At 42.7% G+C, this 18,438-nt stretch overlaps 2 protein-coding genes across 2 annotated transcripts in view; both read right to left on the bottom strand.

Moving 5' to 3' along the window:
* The window catches only part of LOC139807990 (uncharacterized), a 164,453-nt gene that overhangs the window by 133,458 nt on the left and 12,557 nt on the right, over positions 1-18,438 (bottom strand). The gene's annotated exons all lie outside the window — the stretch shown is intronic.
* On the bottom strand, positions 9,518-18,429 carry LOC139807989 (uncharacterized). Its single transcript, XM_071769547.1, has 10 exons — positions 17,353-18,429; positions 16,396-16,514; positions 15,918-16,314; positions 15,714-15,775; positions 15,172-15,384; positions 14,366-14,501; positions 14,025-14,236; positions 13,238-13,373; positions 13,009-13,139; positions 9,518-12,876 (listed from the first exon to the last, which is right to left on the bottom strand). The coding sequence occupies exons 1-10, from the start codon at positions 17,423-17,425 to the stop codon at positions 12,526-12,528; spliced, it is 1,830 nt and encodes a 609-aa protein (XP_071625648.1). The 5' UTR covers positions 17,426-18,429; the 3' UTR covers positions 9,518-12,525.

Raw genomic sequence — 18,438 nt, 5'->3', positions numbered from 1 at the left:
ATTCATGGAGTGCATTTCCTTACGAAAATTTTTTGGGCGTTATAAAATATCACTTGCGTTCCATTCATCGACCATTGCAACAATTGGCTAATAGAGATACGGAATTACAAGGTGCACTGATAAAATCATGTCCTCATGAAGATCTTGTTAAACTGAAAAAACCATTTAACAGTTATCATTTAGAAATTGAAGGTCAACAATACACCACTGTTATCACCAAAGATTTTACACTAAGAATAAATAAAGCAAATCGATACTTCAAAACTGTGAATGGTGAAATTGTACGTTTGTACTCCGTAATTAATTCTGTTGAAGTTATCATTATTGCAGGAAAAAAGTTTACATGCCTTGAAAATTACTATACTTTTCCTATGGAGTCTTTAGAGTTAGGTATTTTTAAAATATCAAAATGTGAACGAGATTTCTGTTTTTGGAGAATTGAAGATATCAAAGAGAAATGTGTTGTTATGCATAATAATGATGGTACTTTTCTCTGCATTCCACTTATCCCATTTTTTAACTAAAGTATGCTTATCCTTTTACACTCTTTATGAGCTACATAAATACCTTTATGCCAGTATGTAATAATCTTTATGGTTTGTGTTGCGGTATGTTGTTGAAAAATTTCTTCCTCTTAATAATATAGAAGAAGAGACTGTAGCCGTAGTCCCATCTTCATGGATAAATTATGACCTTAATATATGCAAATGGCCACTAAAAAAATATCACTCTGATAAAGTTAATAGTTGGATTATGGGTCTAATGGAACCGAAACATGATTTTGAAGATATGTCAATACAAGTTATGTATGAATATAGTAAGTATTATTTGTACAATAATGCAGTAACAAAATAAAACACTTATGTACTTATAATTTAATCTTTGAAAAAACTTATAATTTTTTGTAAGATTATCTAATTTGTTAATTATATAATCAGGGAACTTGTTCTTGAAATCGTATGATATATGTTATGTATAATACTTTTCGCATAATTGATATTGCATGCGTATGATTTTTATTCTCACACGATATATTTCTTTACACACGGTCTAATTTCATTCGGTAAGATCTTATTTTGATATTTTAAAAATCTACGCTATTTATTATATGAGTAACTTGTAAAAATATGACAATTCAAAACCTCAAATGCGTTATTTCAGTATCATTTGTTAAATATGCAACGTTTTTTTTTAAATAAAATACTAGGCTTAATATATTAGAGAAATCTAATCGTTTATACTTGTTTTACTTAATGTTTGTTTATGTATTTATATATATATATATATATATATATATATATATATATGAGTCTATTATAAGGCATGTAAATTAATGTGATTACATAATAAACTTCTCATTCGCGTTGCGATATCAATTTCCGAATGACTTCTCACCCGCGTCGCGATATCAAAATACCGAATCTTCAGAATTAATATCTTGTATTTATATATGTATCATGAAATATTATTACTTGAAGATATTACGCTGCGTTTAAATAAATATGTATAATATATTGCGAATATGTACTTCTTAAAAATGTTTTGTTTAAAGTCTATGTTTCATTGTACCGGGACGATGGTGGATATTATACAAATGCAACTTCATCATTGGCGCTAACGTCAAAGCGAAATCGTCACGTTCGCCTTGTCGACGCTCATTTTCAGCCTTTCACGAATTAACACCTTTACCGAGACCTCCCACCCGCGTCGCGATCGCTGAAAAAAAAGGAACGCATCGCTCGTTACGTCGGTCACTCGCGCTTCGATCGGGCGGTGACGCTTATCGTTTCTCGAGGGTCAAGGGGTCGAGGTGGGAAACGTATCGTTATCTCTCGACAATGTCGCTCGCGCGCGTAATTACGTGCGCGATTATTATCGTCATCGCGGTAAATTGTAAATCGAGTGAAAATGAGATTGCGATCAGTTATCTGCAAAAATATGGGTATCTGGATAACAGCGGTGCACAGCGATTTTCATCGTCCTACAACACCACGCAGGAGTTACATCGAGCCGTCTCACTGTTTCAAGAATTCTATCGACTACCAGGCGACGGCGAATTAAACGAAGAGACGCTGAATCGAATGGGTAAACCGCGATGCGGCGTCGAGGACATTTCGGAGCGCACGTTCGCTCCGCTTTCGGACAAATGGCCGAGGAAACATCTCAAATGGAACTTTCATCTGGCCAACAACATAATCTTGAAAACGACCCGAGCCGCGTTAGTAGGGAGGTAACATACACTTCTGGCCCCAGGGATCTTTCTTGCGGTTAGCGGGTCGGGGGGGGCTTTGCTGCCGCGGGGGGAGCGCCGTAAGCGGTGGGCGAGGGGGTCGAGGGACGGTGTAAAGGGTCACCGGAGGGGGGGCTATGCGGGGGGAAGAGAAAATTGGGCGAGGGGGAGCGCGACGCGAGGGGAACATTTGACGTAAGGTTGGGTGTGGCAGGGCCGCCAACGGGGGTTCGGCGCGGGGCAGGGCTGCCAACGGGGGCTCGTTGCGGGGATTTGGGCGTTTTCCGAGGGGGCGCTCGGAGCGGGCGCTCGCGCCGTTACCGACCGTTTTGGGGAATCGCGGGTCAATATTTTTTTGTTTGTTTTTTCTTCGTCGTCGTCGCTCGCGCGCGCGTTCGGACGCGTCCGAACTCGTTCGAACTCGTTCGAGGTCGCTCTTCTGGACGTTTCGGAGTGGGGGGGAGAACGACGCGTTCGAGGTGGTTCGTTTCGCGGGGGGTCTCGCGCGCCCGTCTTCGTCGTCGTCGTTTTTTTTTACTCTCGGTCCGAAGGTCGTTTCGATCCGCGTCGCGACGGGCAGGATGTGGTTTTCCTGCCCATCCCAACGTATCGAGATCGATGGAGATGACTCGTCTCATCGTTCGATCGATTCGTACGATTCGTGATAATTTTTTAACGCGCGTTCGAACTCGTTCGCGGTCGCTCTCGTCGTTTCCTCCTTTTGTTTTGCGGTTTTCCTGCCCATCCCGACGTATCGAGATCGAGTGAGATGACTCGTCTCTTCGTTCGATCGATTCGTACGATTCGTGATAATTTATTTAACGCGCGTTCGAACTCGTTCGCGGTCGCTCTCGTCGTTTCCTCCTTTTGTTTTTCTTTTATTTTTCGTCGGAGGATGCCGCGAGCGGTTGTCGTCATTCTGGGTTTTTTCGGAGGATGAGGCGAGCGGTTGTCATTCCGGGGAAAAAGCGCGTCCGGCAGGGGGTACGTCTTCCGTTGAGACGACGAACGGGGGGGGTATAAATTGAACGGGCGCGCGAACGGCGCGGCAAACGGTTTTTTTCTACAAGGATTCTAGAGCGCGGTCGACAGTTAATATATTTGTAAAAAAAGACGGTATGGGAACGGACGGACGCTATTGCTCGTCGATGGTGCGTTTGCTTCGCGGCAGAGAAGTCGGATTTCGAAACGTACTCGCTGGCATTGACACGTGGTGTCCCAAGCATTCTAGTTCGCATATCAGTAGAAACGAACGCAGGTGGTGGTGTCCCAAGCATTTTAAATTGCATTTCAAATTGCATATCGGTAGAACCGAACACATTTGGAGGGCTTTGGACTCATACGTTAAAACATGTTGGTGTATAGTTCGCGGCAGCATCCGTAACGTTTACGACAAAGGATCGACGCACGAGTTCTGTTTACAGTGTGGAGGGAATTGCAAAATAGGTTTGTGGGATACTTATGATTACACCGAAACATTAATGTGGCGGATTGAAGATGGAGATTTTTTATTTTGATATAGACGTCAGCGGTGCGAATGTAGCGTCGGCGATACGTGTACTCGCGAATGAACGATCGCCGTTATTCGTCGTCCGAGGAATCGGACGACGAATGGCGCTGTCGCGAGCCCATGCCTAAGTTTTCGTCTGATTCGGACGACGAATCGGCGAGTCGAAGCACCGTTGTCGAGTGCGCGCGCGTCGGTGGCGAAGGAGGACGCGCGATGGAATCTGGCTACCCATCATCTGCGAAGGGAAATTGGAGCGCGAACCGATCGCGAGCGAAAGTGGATAGAGACGACGGTGGCGAACTCCGTCAGGGTGAGCGATTATACGCGTCGCCTGCCGCTTGATTACTATCTCTATCACGAGACGGTGTACGGAAGAGAGAGCATGATACATCGGATTCAAACTGCCCGGTCTCGTCGTCTTTTCGACCGAGTGAAGTTCAACGTTCCCGAGGGTGAACCTTTCTGGACACGATGCGGAAAGTGTACGACGAGTTACTCGCCGCGGACGTCCGCGACGCGGACGGGTACCGCGCGTGGAGACGGCGATGCGACGAGTGTCTCCGACTCTTGCGGGAGCAGTGTCGAGTTAAACGCTCCGGGAAACGAGGAAACACGGGAGTCGTGTCCGCTCTGGTGGCTCTGATAGCGCGATTGGAAGGTTCGAGGGAGGATCTGCGTCGACGATTCGAACGCGCCGTAGGTGCCGGTTTGGACGGAGGGGAAGGCGGTAGCGGCGGCAGAGGTTTCTCGTGGATCGAGATCGACGCGGCGTTCCAACGTCGCGTGCTGACCGGCGCCGTGACGAACTCGACGTACATCGAACCCGCGCGATTTCTCGACGACGCGAAGGGCACCGTGCTCGAAAAGGTGCGGGATAATATGACCGAACACGGGTGTCTGAAGGTCAACGTCATATTCAACGGGGAATTCGTAGCGGACGTTAAGACCGACGTGAAAAGTATCGCTACGCGGAACGAACAGCTTCTCCCGGAGTCCGATCTGAACGAGTGGTACGATAGGCACGTGCGCGACGCGATTCTAACGCGATTGGAAGAATTTCAGGAACGCAACAGCGGATGGGCGTTGTCGCGAATATTGAACCTAATCGTGAACGTGAACAAGTGTAATCCCATGCGCGTGGGATGTTGGATGAAAATACCGCTGGGTATAAGACTTAAAAAGGCGGTGGTCAACGTGCTGTCGGAGAACGACGCGTGTTTCGCGCGCGCGGTGGTCGCCGCTCTGTACCCCGCCGAGCGGCACGCGGAACGATGCGGCTCGTATCCCGATTACGCGACGGTGCTGAATCTCGACGGGATCGATTCTCCCATAGATCTGAAAAAGATCGGAAAATTCGAACGTCAGAACGACGTATCGATCAACGTGTTTACAACTCGGGAAGGAATTGAAAAAAACGGGCGCCGACCACAACGCGATCGTGCTTCTGCGGTTGACCGACGATAAGCGGGACAGGCACGTAAATCTGCTGTATCTGCGCGATACGCTGCGCGGCGTCAACAGGGGCCATTTCGCCTGGATGAAGAATCTGTCGCGATTGGTGAATTCGCAATTGACCGCGAAACGGTGCGCGAAGCACGTTTGCGATCGGTAAGTAAAAGAAATGAAATGAAAAAAAAAACACGAGGAACAAGGAAAAGACGAGGCGTTATTTTTTTTTTACATACGCGCAATAATCGCTCGCACGTTATTTCGCAGATGTCTACACTATTTCTATACGCGCGACAAGTTGGCCGCCCACAGCGTCGACTGCGGCCGAATGAACGACTGCGCCGTCGTTCTCCCGAACGAGAGCGACAAGTGGCTGTCTTTCGACAATTACGACAGAAAGGAGCGACTTCCCTTCGTGGTGTACGCGGATCTGGAGTGTCTTCTCGAACGACGGGAGAGGGAAAACGTCGAGGGGGGCCCGAGAACGGAAAGATACGCTTATCAGCGTCACGTACCGTTCAGCCTGGGCTACTATCTGTGCTGCACCTACGACGATACCGCGTCCGCGTACAGATATCGTCGCGGCGAGGATTGCGTTTCGTGGTTTGTAAACGAGCTTCGCGTTCTCGCGCGTCGCGTTAAGAATAAATTTTCCACCAATATAGCAATAGTGGAACTTACGAAGGACGAGAAAAGCGAATTTCTGCTCGCAACTCATTGTTACGTGTGCGGGAGATCGTTTCAACCGGAGGACAAGCGCGTGCGGGATCACTGTCACCTAACCGGACGTTACAGAGGTCCGGCGCATTCTCGTTGCAATCTGAATTACAGAAACGTTTACGTGATTCCCGTGTTCTTCCACAATTTTTCGGGTTACGACGCGCACTTCGTCGTCGAGAAAATCGCGAATGATTTCGAGGGCGGGGTCGATCTGCTGCCGCTCACGAAGGAAAGCTACATATCTTTCTCGAAGACCGTTAAGGAGACGCAGACGGACGGGAAATGGGATCGGTACGTGAAGCTTCGATTCGTGGACTCGTATAAATTTTTAGCGGCGAGTATCGAAACCCTGGCGTCCTATCTGAACAGGGACAAGCTGAGAATCACGCGTTCGGAGTACGCGGATTTGAGCGCGGAGGATCTCGATCTGCTCACTCGCAAGGGAGTGTTTCCGTACGAGTACGTCGACAGCGCGGACAAACTGCGGGAGACCGAGCTTCCGCCGCGCGAGGTCTTTTACAGCTCCCTGACCGACGAGACCGCGAGCGAGAGCGACTACGAGCACGCGACGAGGGTCTGGCGACGTTTTCGCGTGCGAGATCTCGGCGAGTAGAGCGATCTGTATCTCAAGACCGACGTGCTTCTTCTGGCGGATATATTTGAAAATTTTCGGGACGAGTGTTCAGCGAGTTATGGGCTTGATCCCGCGCATTACTACACGTTGCCGGGGTACACGTGGGACGCCATGCTGAGATACACCGGCGTGCGTTTCGAGCTGCTCACCGACATCGACATGGTGCTGTTCGTGGAACGCGGAATACGCGGCGGCCTCAGTCAATGTTGGCTCAGGTACGCGCGAGCCAACAACAGGCACGTACCGACGCACGACTCGTCCCAGCCCACTACGTATCTCATGTATTACGACGTGAACAATCTGTACGGCTGGGCTATGAGCGAATCGTTGCCCTACGCGAATTTCCAGTGGCTCGACGATCCTGAGAATTTCGACGCGACGACCGTGCCGACGGACAGCGACGTCGGTTACATTTTGGAGGTGGATCTCGAGTACCCGCGAGACCTGCACGACACCCACGCGGATCTGCCGTTGTGCCCGACGCGCGACAAACCGCCCGGCAAGCGACAGGAAAAATTGCTCGCCACTCTCTACGACAAATCGCGTTACGTGACGCACTATCGAAACCTGCAGCAATGTCTGCGACTAGGTATGCGTTTGACGCGCGTTCGTCGCGTTCTACGATTCGCCCAGTCGCCGTGGCTTCGCGTCTACATCGAGCTGAACACCGCGCTTAGGACGCGCGCGAGCAACGATTTCGAACGGAATTTGTACAAACTGATGAACAACGCCGTCTTCGGCAAGACTATGGAGAACGTGCGCGATCACGTGGACGTGCGTCTCGTGACGCGATGGGACGGGAGATACGGCGCGGAGGCGTTGATCGCTAAGCCGAACTTTCACAGCAGGAGCGTCCTTTCGGAGAATCTGGTGGCGATCGAGCTGCGAAGGCTCGAGGTAAAATTCAACAAGCCGATCTACGTGGGTATGTCTATTCTCGAGATATCCAAGACGCGTCTCTACGAGTTTCACTACGACTACATGGTGCCGCTCTATCGCGACCGTTGTCGAATTGCCTACACGGATACGGACAGTCTGATCTATTCGCTAGAGTGCGAAGACGTGTACGAGCGTATGAAACGCGACGTGCACAGGTTCGACACGAGCGATTACGCGGAGAACAACGCGCACGGTATGCCGCGCGTCAACAAGAAGGTGCCAGGTTTGATGAAGGACGAGAACAACGGCGCGATCATGACGGAATTCGTGGGTCTCAGAGCGAAGATGTACACTTACAAGGTACTCGGACGCGACGACACCAGGAGAATAAAGGGCGTCAAGAGAAACGTAGTCGCGAAGAGGATCACGTTCGAGGATTACGTGGAGTGTCTGCGGAACGCGCGCGAGCTGAAGACGCGCCAGTCGTGCATACGCTCGACGTTGCACGAGGTTAACACCGTGTCGGAGCAAAAACTAGCCCTCAGTCCGCACGACGACAAGCGATACGTGACGTCGAACGGCGAGGAGACGCTTCCGTGGGGACATTACAAAATACCGTTGTAAAAAAAGGGGTGAAACAATATTGTACGCTTTAAAAATTGTTTTATCGTAAAAATCAATAACACGTAAGAAACAAATCGACGAATGTGTAAACCTTTATTAACAATAAAGTAAGCGTTGTCTACTAATGTCTAAGTATTTCTTTTTACAACACAGACGCCTTATCTATCCACGAATTGTGCGAACTGTCCATTCCCAACCACTTCACGAACGCTCGATTGCCGCGCTTGCGCAGAACTTTTTCCACGAGATAAACGTCGGGATTGGAGACGCGCAGCAACTCGTGTTCGTAGAATCCTCCGGCTATCGCTTCTTCGCGAACGTCTTTCAGCAGATACGTAACGGGATTGGTCCTTTGTACTTTGGCTATGCGAAAGACCTCGGTGGTCCAATTGGGAGTGTAGCCTTTTTCGAAGATCGTTTTGAATTTGCTCACGCGCACCGGATTGCCGACTCGAAATTTCGCCGGCGCGGCTATCTTCGCGCGACCGTACACCGTGCGCAGCAATTTTTCGGCGACGGTGGGCGTCACGTCCGCCGGACGCATTCGGATCGTTCTGTGTCTGCGACGATTGTAATTCGACAAGAGGCGCGGCAGCGAGTCTATCCATCTGTACGATCCCTGGAGCGTGAAGAGTTTCCACATGTCGTTTTTCAGCGTGCGATTGAATCTCTCCACCACCGACGCTTTCATCACCGAATACGTGGAATAGTGATTCACCTCGCGTTCGTCGAGGATTTTGCGCACGTCGGCGTTGTAGAATTCCTTTCCTTTGTCCGTTTGCAGATTCCTGGGATGTCGCGCGTTTTCGCGAAAGATCTTTCGGAGAGCCGTCGCGACCTCCTTTCCGCCCTTGCTCTTGAGCGGGATCGCCCAGGCGTACTTGCTCAGCACATCGATGACCGTCACACGGAAAAAAAAGATTAGCTGCGGCAGCAAGAATTTGCGTGCGGTAGCTAAATTTTAGTCGTAAAATAGTGATAAATAAAAGTTTAGCAGCGTCGGCATTTTTATTTAGCTGTAGACGTTATGTAGACGTTAGGTAAGGGTCACAACAATTTAGTTACGGCAGACACTTTAATGAATAACTATGCTAGAACGCATTGCAGCGATTAGTACATATATTACATGTAGGAGACACAAATTTTGGTGTGTCTGATAATATTTTAGGTGCCGCTGCAAATCTGAGCTTTGATCCACAGCTAAAATTGTGTCTATGACAATTACTTCAGTTTGCAATATCGTTTACTAGGTTAGTTCTATTGCAATTTGCAAAAATTAGTAAAATAGGGTAAATTCGGGTGAGATAGCCATAGAGGAGAGATGCCCAACCCATGTTTTCTGAATCTAGCTCACCATCTAGTATCAAATGAACAACATGGATGGACCATATCTCCTCTATGGCCATCTCACTCGAGTTTACTCTATATGTATATACATATAGAGTAAATAAAACTGTAAATATTAGATATAAAAAACACATAGTTATATTTTGTTTCATAAAAGAAAAATATAATGTATATATAATACAAATGTATATTATATTATATATCTACTCGTAATCCCAAGCATACACATACATATATATATATATATATATATGGCTAACATTACCACACTTATAACGCAGCTTACTTTCAACCGCATTATTGCAACTATAAAGTTTATTTTTTTCATAATTATGTATATGTATAGAGAATATAGAGATACATATATAGAGCTTACTTTTAATATAACTTATAATGTAGTTTACTTTTTAAACCGTACAACTATCGCTGCTAACTCAAAATTTCATTTCTTTACATAATTTAATAAAAATAATGTGTATATCCTTATATTTCCGGTTGCAAGTTAATACAATAAGCAAAAATATTACAACGCAAAAAAGATATTATAGCTGTTCTTTCTTTGGTTTCTTATATGAAATATGACGTTAAACAGGATGGTGTAAAATAACATATTGCTCACCATTGCCTGCCGTATAAACAAATAAAGGAAAAAAGTCAAATAAATCATCATATTTCACCGACAGCCACTTTGTACTTTGTTTCACTTCAAAGCCGCCAATGTTATAATTAAGACCTATATTTATTAAAGAAGAACAAATAAAAACTGGGATCTTTTGATTAATAATAATAAGTTGAATTTCTACAAAAATAGGACAAGAACATTTGTCTATTCCATAAACCAACACCATTTTAGGTTCATATTTAGTACTTTTATAATTAACCCAATTGGCAATAAAACAACATGGATTAGAAATTATATCGTTAGGTAATGATGGCCCAAAAAGATGAAAATAATCATGTTTAGTAATATTAAAAAATTTTCCTGACCCAACTTCAATACTGGGAATAAGGTTTTTTGTGCCATAATTCTGTAGCAAAATGACAGCTGATGGCGAGTGGCAATGGAAAGACAAATATTTTGTCTCGACGTTATAGCAGTAGCAATTTTTTTTAGAGCTTTATGGAAACCTTCAAGCCTTATTACTGATAATAAAACAATTGGTCCTGATTGCATCATAACATTTGCGTAATGAACAAGGTTATGATGTTTTGGTTTTAAGCATTGCTGTGTACATTTCATATATTGATTATGATGTTCTAAAATCAAAATTTTAAATGCAGATGCAGATTCCTCCGACACTGATTTACTGTACAGACAGTCTATTATTTCTCTTAAGAGTAAATATAATATCCAAAATGGATCATCATATGACTTGACATGATGTCCAGCAATAATTCCGAAAAGTCTGCAAAAGAGTACCATTTCTGAGGCCGTCATTTTCAGTTTGCTTTTTGTTGCAAAGTCATCACTAATACAGGGTGGTTTGTTCTGTGCATCAAGACCATAATTAAACATTTGCAGACTGTAATTGAGTCCTGACAAGGTAAAATCACCAATATTAATAAAATGTGATATGATTGGAATCATATCATAGTGAGCGATACCTTCAACGACATCATGCATCATGTCAACATAAATATTATCTAGCACATGAAATGAAGTAACTTCGTTAAAAACACATTCTTCTTTAATTCCGGTGAGTGAACTATTTTGTAATGCTACATCAGAAATATAAGATGTATGTGTTCTGAGAACAGATTTATCTTCAATACATGTAATTGCAGAAATATTACGATGTAATTTGCAAAACCTACATGAATAATTTGCTCTGAAACTTTCAATAAATCCGCACATTGCATGAAGACCTAAGTTGTCACCAAGTAATAAACCTAGTACAAAGAATATTTTATAAGTGTTACCATTTACATCAATTGTTATTCCAACATGTTCTAGATAATTAAGTTCCTCAATCAGTGGTGCAAATGTTTTCTGGTTTCCATATTCTTTACGGTCTTGAGATTTGAACAAAAGAACTAAAAAGTAGTTCTCCAAACGAGATATACACTCGGGCGGCAAACACGGTATATAGAAATATACTCCTCCTAGGGAAGCAGAATGAGAACCTAATGGGTTATTAACTTCCCAATCATCATAATATCCAAAGAGTGGTAAAACTATATCATCACTGTTGAAGTTTTCTCTTTTATGACGCCAAAGTTTGGATTGAATGAAGTTATTAACATTATCAGATTTTTCAAGTAAATTTATATAATTTATTGTTGCGGTAAAAGCATCGGGCAATTCAAAAAATTTTTTTAACATTTGCCTTAAAGGAATAAAATAGCCACAGACATCTTTAACCTTTTCAGCAATAAATGTGCCGACCTTTTTACGTGTTCTTTTTTTACCTATGTAATATTGAACAGGAGCTATATAGTTGCCAGAAGACTTAAAATATGTCATCCGTTGATATTCATTTCTAAGGTGATCGAATTGATTTTCTAAACAATGAAACATTGATATGATATCTTGCACTGTTTCATTGTTATAATTAACCGCATTAAGATGTAAAAGAACTTTTTCCTTTAAGATAGAAATGTGACCACTCATGAGAAATGTAGAGCTATCCTCAATGATAGATTGGATATGTTTTCGTGGAATTGAAGTTGTACCATATAACTTTGCAACAAAAGCGTCAGTATGTGTTCTTACAAGAGATTGAAATTCGGTAGGAGTTATTGCTAATAAAGAATTATCCCTACTACATTCTACCGAGATTGTATTATTATTACTTATACTAACATTGTTAATAGGTTCACTAACAATTTCTGTGTCAGTAGGTTTGATTAATACCTTACAAAGCTGTTGCTCTTGCAGAGAATGTTGCTCCAAAGCAGGCCAAGCAAGAAAATTATGATCAGATCCAACCAAGTGACATCTCAAAGAGTTCCATGAAGACCATTTTCGGTTGCATCCATCTTCACCGCATTTAAAACTTGTTAATGAACCCATATTATGTTTAATGTTAAGATGTACTAATAGACCATTTACAGAGCTTACGGTCTGTTTGCACAGAAAGCATGTAGGCATGATGCAATCAGGATATTTTTAGTAACGATTAATATATATTTTTAAAGTATTTTAAATTCCTGAGTTGTTGCTAAAACAGCAGCAGTAAACTGGGAATTCTTTTGCCTGTCCCATGCAGTTTCAAAATCGTACACAGCTCTTTGCAAAAACATAAAGGCCTGCCCTACTTCAAAAGGGTATCGGACGTTTAGAGCATTACAAGTCTTCAAGACGAAGTCTACGGCCTTTAAAGGTGTCTCCATTTCATATCTGTACTTATTGATCACAACAAAACATTGAGTAATCTCATCGAAAGTAGGTCCAACTATTACCGCAATGGGTTGTGAAGTCAATCCAAATGATTTTAATTTAACCGTTCGCTCATGTAGTTTTGCTTCAAGGTCAGCAATTGTCTACCAAAAAAAAATAATCTTATAGAATACGCATAATTTACATAATTTTATTTCATTATACAGTTTTTATTCTGCATATAATGAAATACACAACATATATAAAATGAAATGGTTTTTTATTTTAATGCTTACTCTCACATGTAGAAGAAAGCCTTCCTCACAATCCTCTCTTGAGAGTTTCCAATTTCTCGGCTGTCCTTTTTTAACTGTTATTACGGGAAATAAATGAGGTATCAAGGATAAAGTTGCAACCAAGGAACCATCTAATCAGATAAAGATAATTATAACAAAGATATTGTAGCTATATTAAAGCTATTTTGAATAGTCACAATATTATGGAAAAGAGTATCGAATATCCTACCTGCTGTTGAAACATCATCCAAACGTTTTTTTGCTTTAGATTTTACTTTATCAATTATAAAGGCAGATAATTTTGGCCAAGCCAAATACAGCTTTAAATTGCGTTCTGGATGCAATGTTTCAAAATCTATTTCCAACTGAAAGTACAGAAAATTAATATATTATAAGTACATTACATGTGTGTGTGTGTGTGTGTGTGTGTGTGTGTGTGCGTGCGTGCGTGCGTGCGTGCGTGCGTGGCGCGTGCGTGCGTGCTGCGTGCGTGCGTGCGTGCGTGCGTGCGTGCGTGCGCGTGCGTGCGTGCGTGCGTGCGTGCGTGCGTGCGTGCGTGCGTGCGTGCGCGCGTGCGCGCGTGCGTGCGTGCGTGCGTGCGTGCGTGCGTGCGTGCGTGCGTGCGTGCGTGCGTGCGTGCGTGCGTGTGCGTGCGTGCGGCGTGCGTGCGTGCGTGCGTGCGTGCGTGCGTGCGTGCGTGCGTGCGTGCGTGCGTGCGCGTGCGTGCGTGCGTGCGTGCGTGCGTGCGTGCGTGCGTGCGTGCGTGCGTGCGTGCGTGCGTGGCGTGCGTGCGTGCGTGCGTGCGTGCGTGCGTGCGTGCGTGCGTGCGTGCTGCGTGCGTGCGTGCGTGCGTGCGTGCGTGCGTGCGTGCGTGCGTGCGTGCGTGCGTGCGTGCGTGCGTGCGTGCGTGCGTGCGTGCGTGCGTGCGTGCGTGCGTGCGTGCGTGCGTGCGTGCGTGCGTGCGTGGTGTGTGTGTGTGTGTACACACACACATGTATGTAAAGATAAAGTCTCACCAGTAAATAACCTAGGGGATCAGATAGAGCTGGAAACTGAGACATGTATTCATGGCAAGGTTGTTTATCACTTAAAAGAGCTTTCATTCGTTTCTTGGAAGTCAAAGACCAATAATCCAGAACTTTCTGCCATGGTTTTGAATTATTTTTTAACCATAAGAAATATTCTTCATAACGTAAAGGATCATCATTTTCATCGTTATTTAGGTCACCTATAAAAAATATGCAAAACTAATATGAAATAAATGCAAGTACTTGAACTTATTTTGTTATTAGCACTTACAAATATCATTAAGCATTTGGCTTTTGATGGTACATAAACAGATTTGAACAGAACTTACTTTCAGCCTCAGCCTGATCCTCCTTTAAATTAATCAAGCCTACTTTTATAAGCTTTCTTCGTGTTGCATAGTATTTTGTGAGAATTTTACCTCTACCTTGTGATTGACCTTTTTTATGTTGTATATACCATACACTCTACAACACGAAATACTGATAATGAAGTAATTTTATACAAAAAATTTGCATTATTTATAATAATAGAATATTAGAAGATTAACATAATTAGAATAATTTTGAAATGGGATTTAAAATATTGTATTTGTATTAAATAGTAGAAATAAATTACAATTAAAAATATTACAAATATATTAATATATTAAGTATATCATATTATATTATATAAATTATATTATATAAATAATATTATAATATTATAATTCTATTATAACATTATGATAGAATTACGATTGTATAAAATAAAATAGATTAAATAAAAAATAATGTTATTGGCAGTGTATTATGTAGATTATTTATCAATTGTTATATGCCTTTATAAAACAGAAATAATAGCAAACACATTTTTAAATTAATTAAATGTATAAGTTATTATTTATTATTATACATAAGATGTTATGAAATTTGAATTTCTTTATAAATTTTAAGTAAAATTGTAATATGGATATAGTCCACGATTATTTAGAAAGACTTAATATATTTATATTTTTCATTGTAATTTATTTCTACTATTTAATATAAATACAATATTGTAAACCCCATTTCAAAATTGTTCTGATTATGTTAATCTTATTTACTGTACATTTGTGAAAAAAGGTATATATTTACTGTAACTAAAAACTAAACTTACCTTTTCTTCAGTAGGAAATAACTTTATTATTTGATCACTTAGGAAAGATGCCCTGTTACTCGTAATGTTATTATTTACATTAGACGATAATTCGTTACTGACTATTATTTTTGCCAGCTTATTTCGCAAGTCATTATCTAATCTGCCTTCATTTGTATATGAACGCAGCAACAATAAGCCATCGTCGGATTTTTTTAATATTGCTTCAAGATTCTGTAAAACAATAAAAAAGACAGTAAAAATAATTTGTATAACAAAAGTATATCTATCGAATCGTAACTGCTTAACTTTAAGGAGCTTCCCTAGTGTGACAGGGGCCTAAAATGAATGATTTTTAAAAGGAAAACGACAAAGCCCACATATAGTAAAATATGTGGGACAAGTTGTTCATCAATTGGCTTTGTCGTTTTCCTTTTAAAAATCATTCATTTTAGGCCCTGTCACACTAGGGAAGCCCCTTAAGCCATTCATAATTAACTCAATGCTTCTTATCAACATTTATTAAAAATAATCGTTGGTGCAGAGATTTAATCATAACTTACATAATCACTGTATATATGATGCGTTACTCCACGTTTAGTTGTCTCATTTGTCGATAATTTTTCTAAAAGAGGAACAATTAATTACAAAATAAATGAGAAATATGAGACAATAAAAACTTTAAATAAAATATATAAACATACAGTCATTACAAAAGAAATATTATTAATATTCAATAAATATAGTAATATTCAATAAATTCTTACCGCTATGTTCTGAAGGTGTGCCAGACCGAGATAGTTCAAAAACATAGCTGTTATCGTCATTTAAGTCAACAAAATGTGGCGGCTCAATAACAGCGTTTGAATGTTGCTGTGCTGTAGTAATTACTGCATGTAGAGGTTCCTGCTCTGTTATAATTGCTATATTTTGTTCTGTTGCAGCTTCTTCATTTACGTGTTGCTGCTCTGTTGCAGCTTCTTCATTTACATGTTGCTGCTCTGTTGTAGCTTCTTCATTTACATGTTCCTGCTCTATTACAGCTTCTTCATTTAAATGTTGCCGCTCTGTGGCATCTTCTTTATTCAGCTCTGTTTCTGATCTTAGCTTCTTTTTAGGATTAGTATTAATCACATAGGTTTGCTGTTCCTTTTCTGCTGGTAACTGCATAATAAGAAATACACTACTTTAAAATATGATATTAAAAACATGTAATCGCATAATCACATAAAAAGAAATACATACCTCACAAAGATATTTCTTCAGTTTACTCTGAAATTTTCGTCGAGGTCCAATGTTTGGAATTAACAATTTTAGATCGTCCTCTGTTAAGATATCTAACTGTTCTATTTCAATGTCTTGAGCTGTAAATAACCAATTATATCAAATATAGGATATCTGTTATATATTTAAAGAACGATTGTTACACATTTCTGTAATATAGAAATTGCTTAATTCTGAAATTATGTAATGCAATAGGGAAACGACTTATGTTAAAATATTGATAGCTGCCACACATGTGTGTGTATATATATATATATCCTAAGGTGGGTCGAGTCGTGCCGAAACACACCCAGCAACAACGAAAATAATGTAGCGCGTTATTATGGAGCGCGGGTCTATTTAGAAAAACCGTGTACACGCGGCCGGCCCGTGACCGAGCGCCAAGGCCGCCGACGGCGAGGCGAAAACGTATGGCTTGCCCGAGAACATTCGAGATCTGAATACTTCGGTTACTATGTTAACAATTACTGGTTTTAACTAATTGACGCGTCGATTGCGAAATTCACGATTAGTGCAGATAACGGCGGTGGCACGTGTTACGACGAGCGAGAAATTTACGCGAGTATTCTCGTCGCGAATTAAAAATTGCGAGCGAAAGATATCGCGCGGAATCGTGGGTTATTAACACGCCACGCGTTATTGCAATTCGCGACTAATGCGCAGTACCGGCGACGGTACGTGTTACGACGAGCGAGAGATTCACGCAAGTATTTCTCGCCGCGAATTAAGAATTGCGAGCGAGAGATATCGCAAGACTATAGATTATCACGCGCCACGTGTTATCGCAATACGCGATTACAATAATGAGGGAAAATTAGCAAATAAAGCGAAAGGTCGGCAGTAATGCCGGTAATTTTCTAAACGCGAAATCGCTGAGCTGGCCTCAGGACCATACATATATATATATCAATTACATACCTTCGAAGTTCGCGATAACCTCTTCCTTAAAGCCCCAATCGGTTAATAGATGTTTGATATCAATAGCCGACATGTTATTTATGCTTCTACGCAACGATACACAGTACACGCACCAACACGCACTAACACACGTACCGTATACGCATCGACGCCACCGCTATAGTTATTCGACCACGACCGGCACGACCCACGACCGTCGTGTAATCAGAAATGTGTCCAGCACTGCGAGCGGGCGAGAACGTCCCGATCTTGTCGCGTCAAGGAGTCGCGGACTGGACGGTCCGGGCTGGACATGTCCCATCACGCGGGACGATCAATCCGAGGTGACGAGCGCGAAAGCCTGACGACGACGACGATGACGATGACACACACACGCGCGAGAGCGCGTCCGCCGTCCGCAGAATCGCCCGAAAACGCGCACGCAGTACACCTTCTCACGCGCGCGTACACGGCGAACAAACGCGCGCGAGAGAGAACCCGTTGCCGTGCGACCGACGGGCGACGACGACGACGAGGAAAGTTGCACGCGCGAGAGAGATGCCCCTCCAAGTCAAGTCAATAATGCCCACCGATCAACGCACCATTTTCCGACAACGACGACGGGCGCGACGGCGATGACGACGATCAACGGCACGAACGAAATGACCAAATGACACAGTTTAGACGTCGCTTGTTTCGAAGCTGTGTGGAGGGGGTAGCGCACACGAAGGAATCGTGTACGTGTGCAGCACACGCTCGGCAACGTCCCGCGAAACTGGCGCGAAGAGTCGAAAAAAGACATGGCTTTATATCTTCATATCTACAGCAAAAAAATTTGCCACTGTTGACATATTATATCGCTTCATGCATGAAGCACACTCACTTATACATACTTTTGTTGTGTTAGTTACAGCTGTTAGCTGTCATAGCAAACTTACAGTTTCTGATCGATATGATCATAGCAAACAAGCTTACTTTGCTAAGAAAGCGATATAATAGCTGCAGTGGCAAATTCTTTTGCTGCAGCAGCAAATACCATTTCAGCGAACCATGATTAGCTACAGCGGTGAACATTTTTTTTTCGTGCAAGTGCTACCGAGTCCGTCG

The sequence above is a fragment of the Temnothorax longispinosus genome, chromosome 2 (genome assembly GCF_030848805.1).
Source record: "Temnothorax longispinosus isolate EJ_2023e chromosome 2, Tlon_JGU_v1, whole genome shotgun sequence".
Lineage (NCBI taxonomy): Eukaryota > Metazoa > Arthropoda > Insecta > Hymenoptera > Formicidae > Temnothorax > Temnothorax longispinosus.
Note: the sequence above shows the minus strand (reverse complement) of the source record. Positions and strands in the feature narration are given on the sequence as shown.

Bases quoted from the DNA above. Each gene is read 5' to 3' on its own strand.
- LOC139807989 (XM_071769547.1), bottom strand. From the start codon at position 17,425: ATGTCGGCTATTGATATCAAACATCTATTAACCGATTGGGGCTTTAAG. The intron at 15,385-15,713 runs GTAAGTTATGAT...ATTGTTTTACAG, and splicing joins ATCATATATACAGTGATTAT to AATCTTGAAGCAATATTAAA. The intron at 14,502-15,171 runs GTAAGTTTAGTT...TTCGTGTTGTAG, and splicing joins TATTTCCTACTGAAGAAAAG to AGTGTATGGTATATACAACA.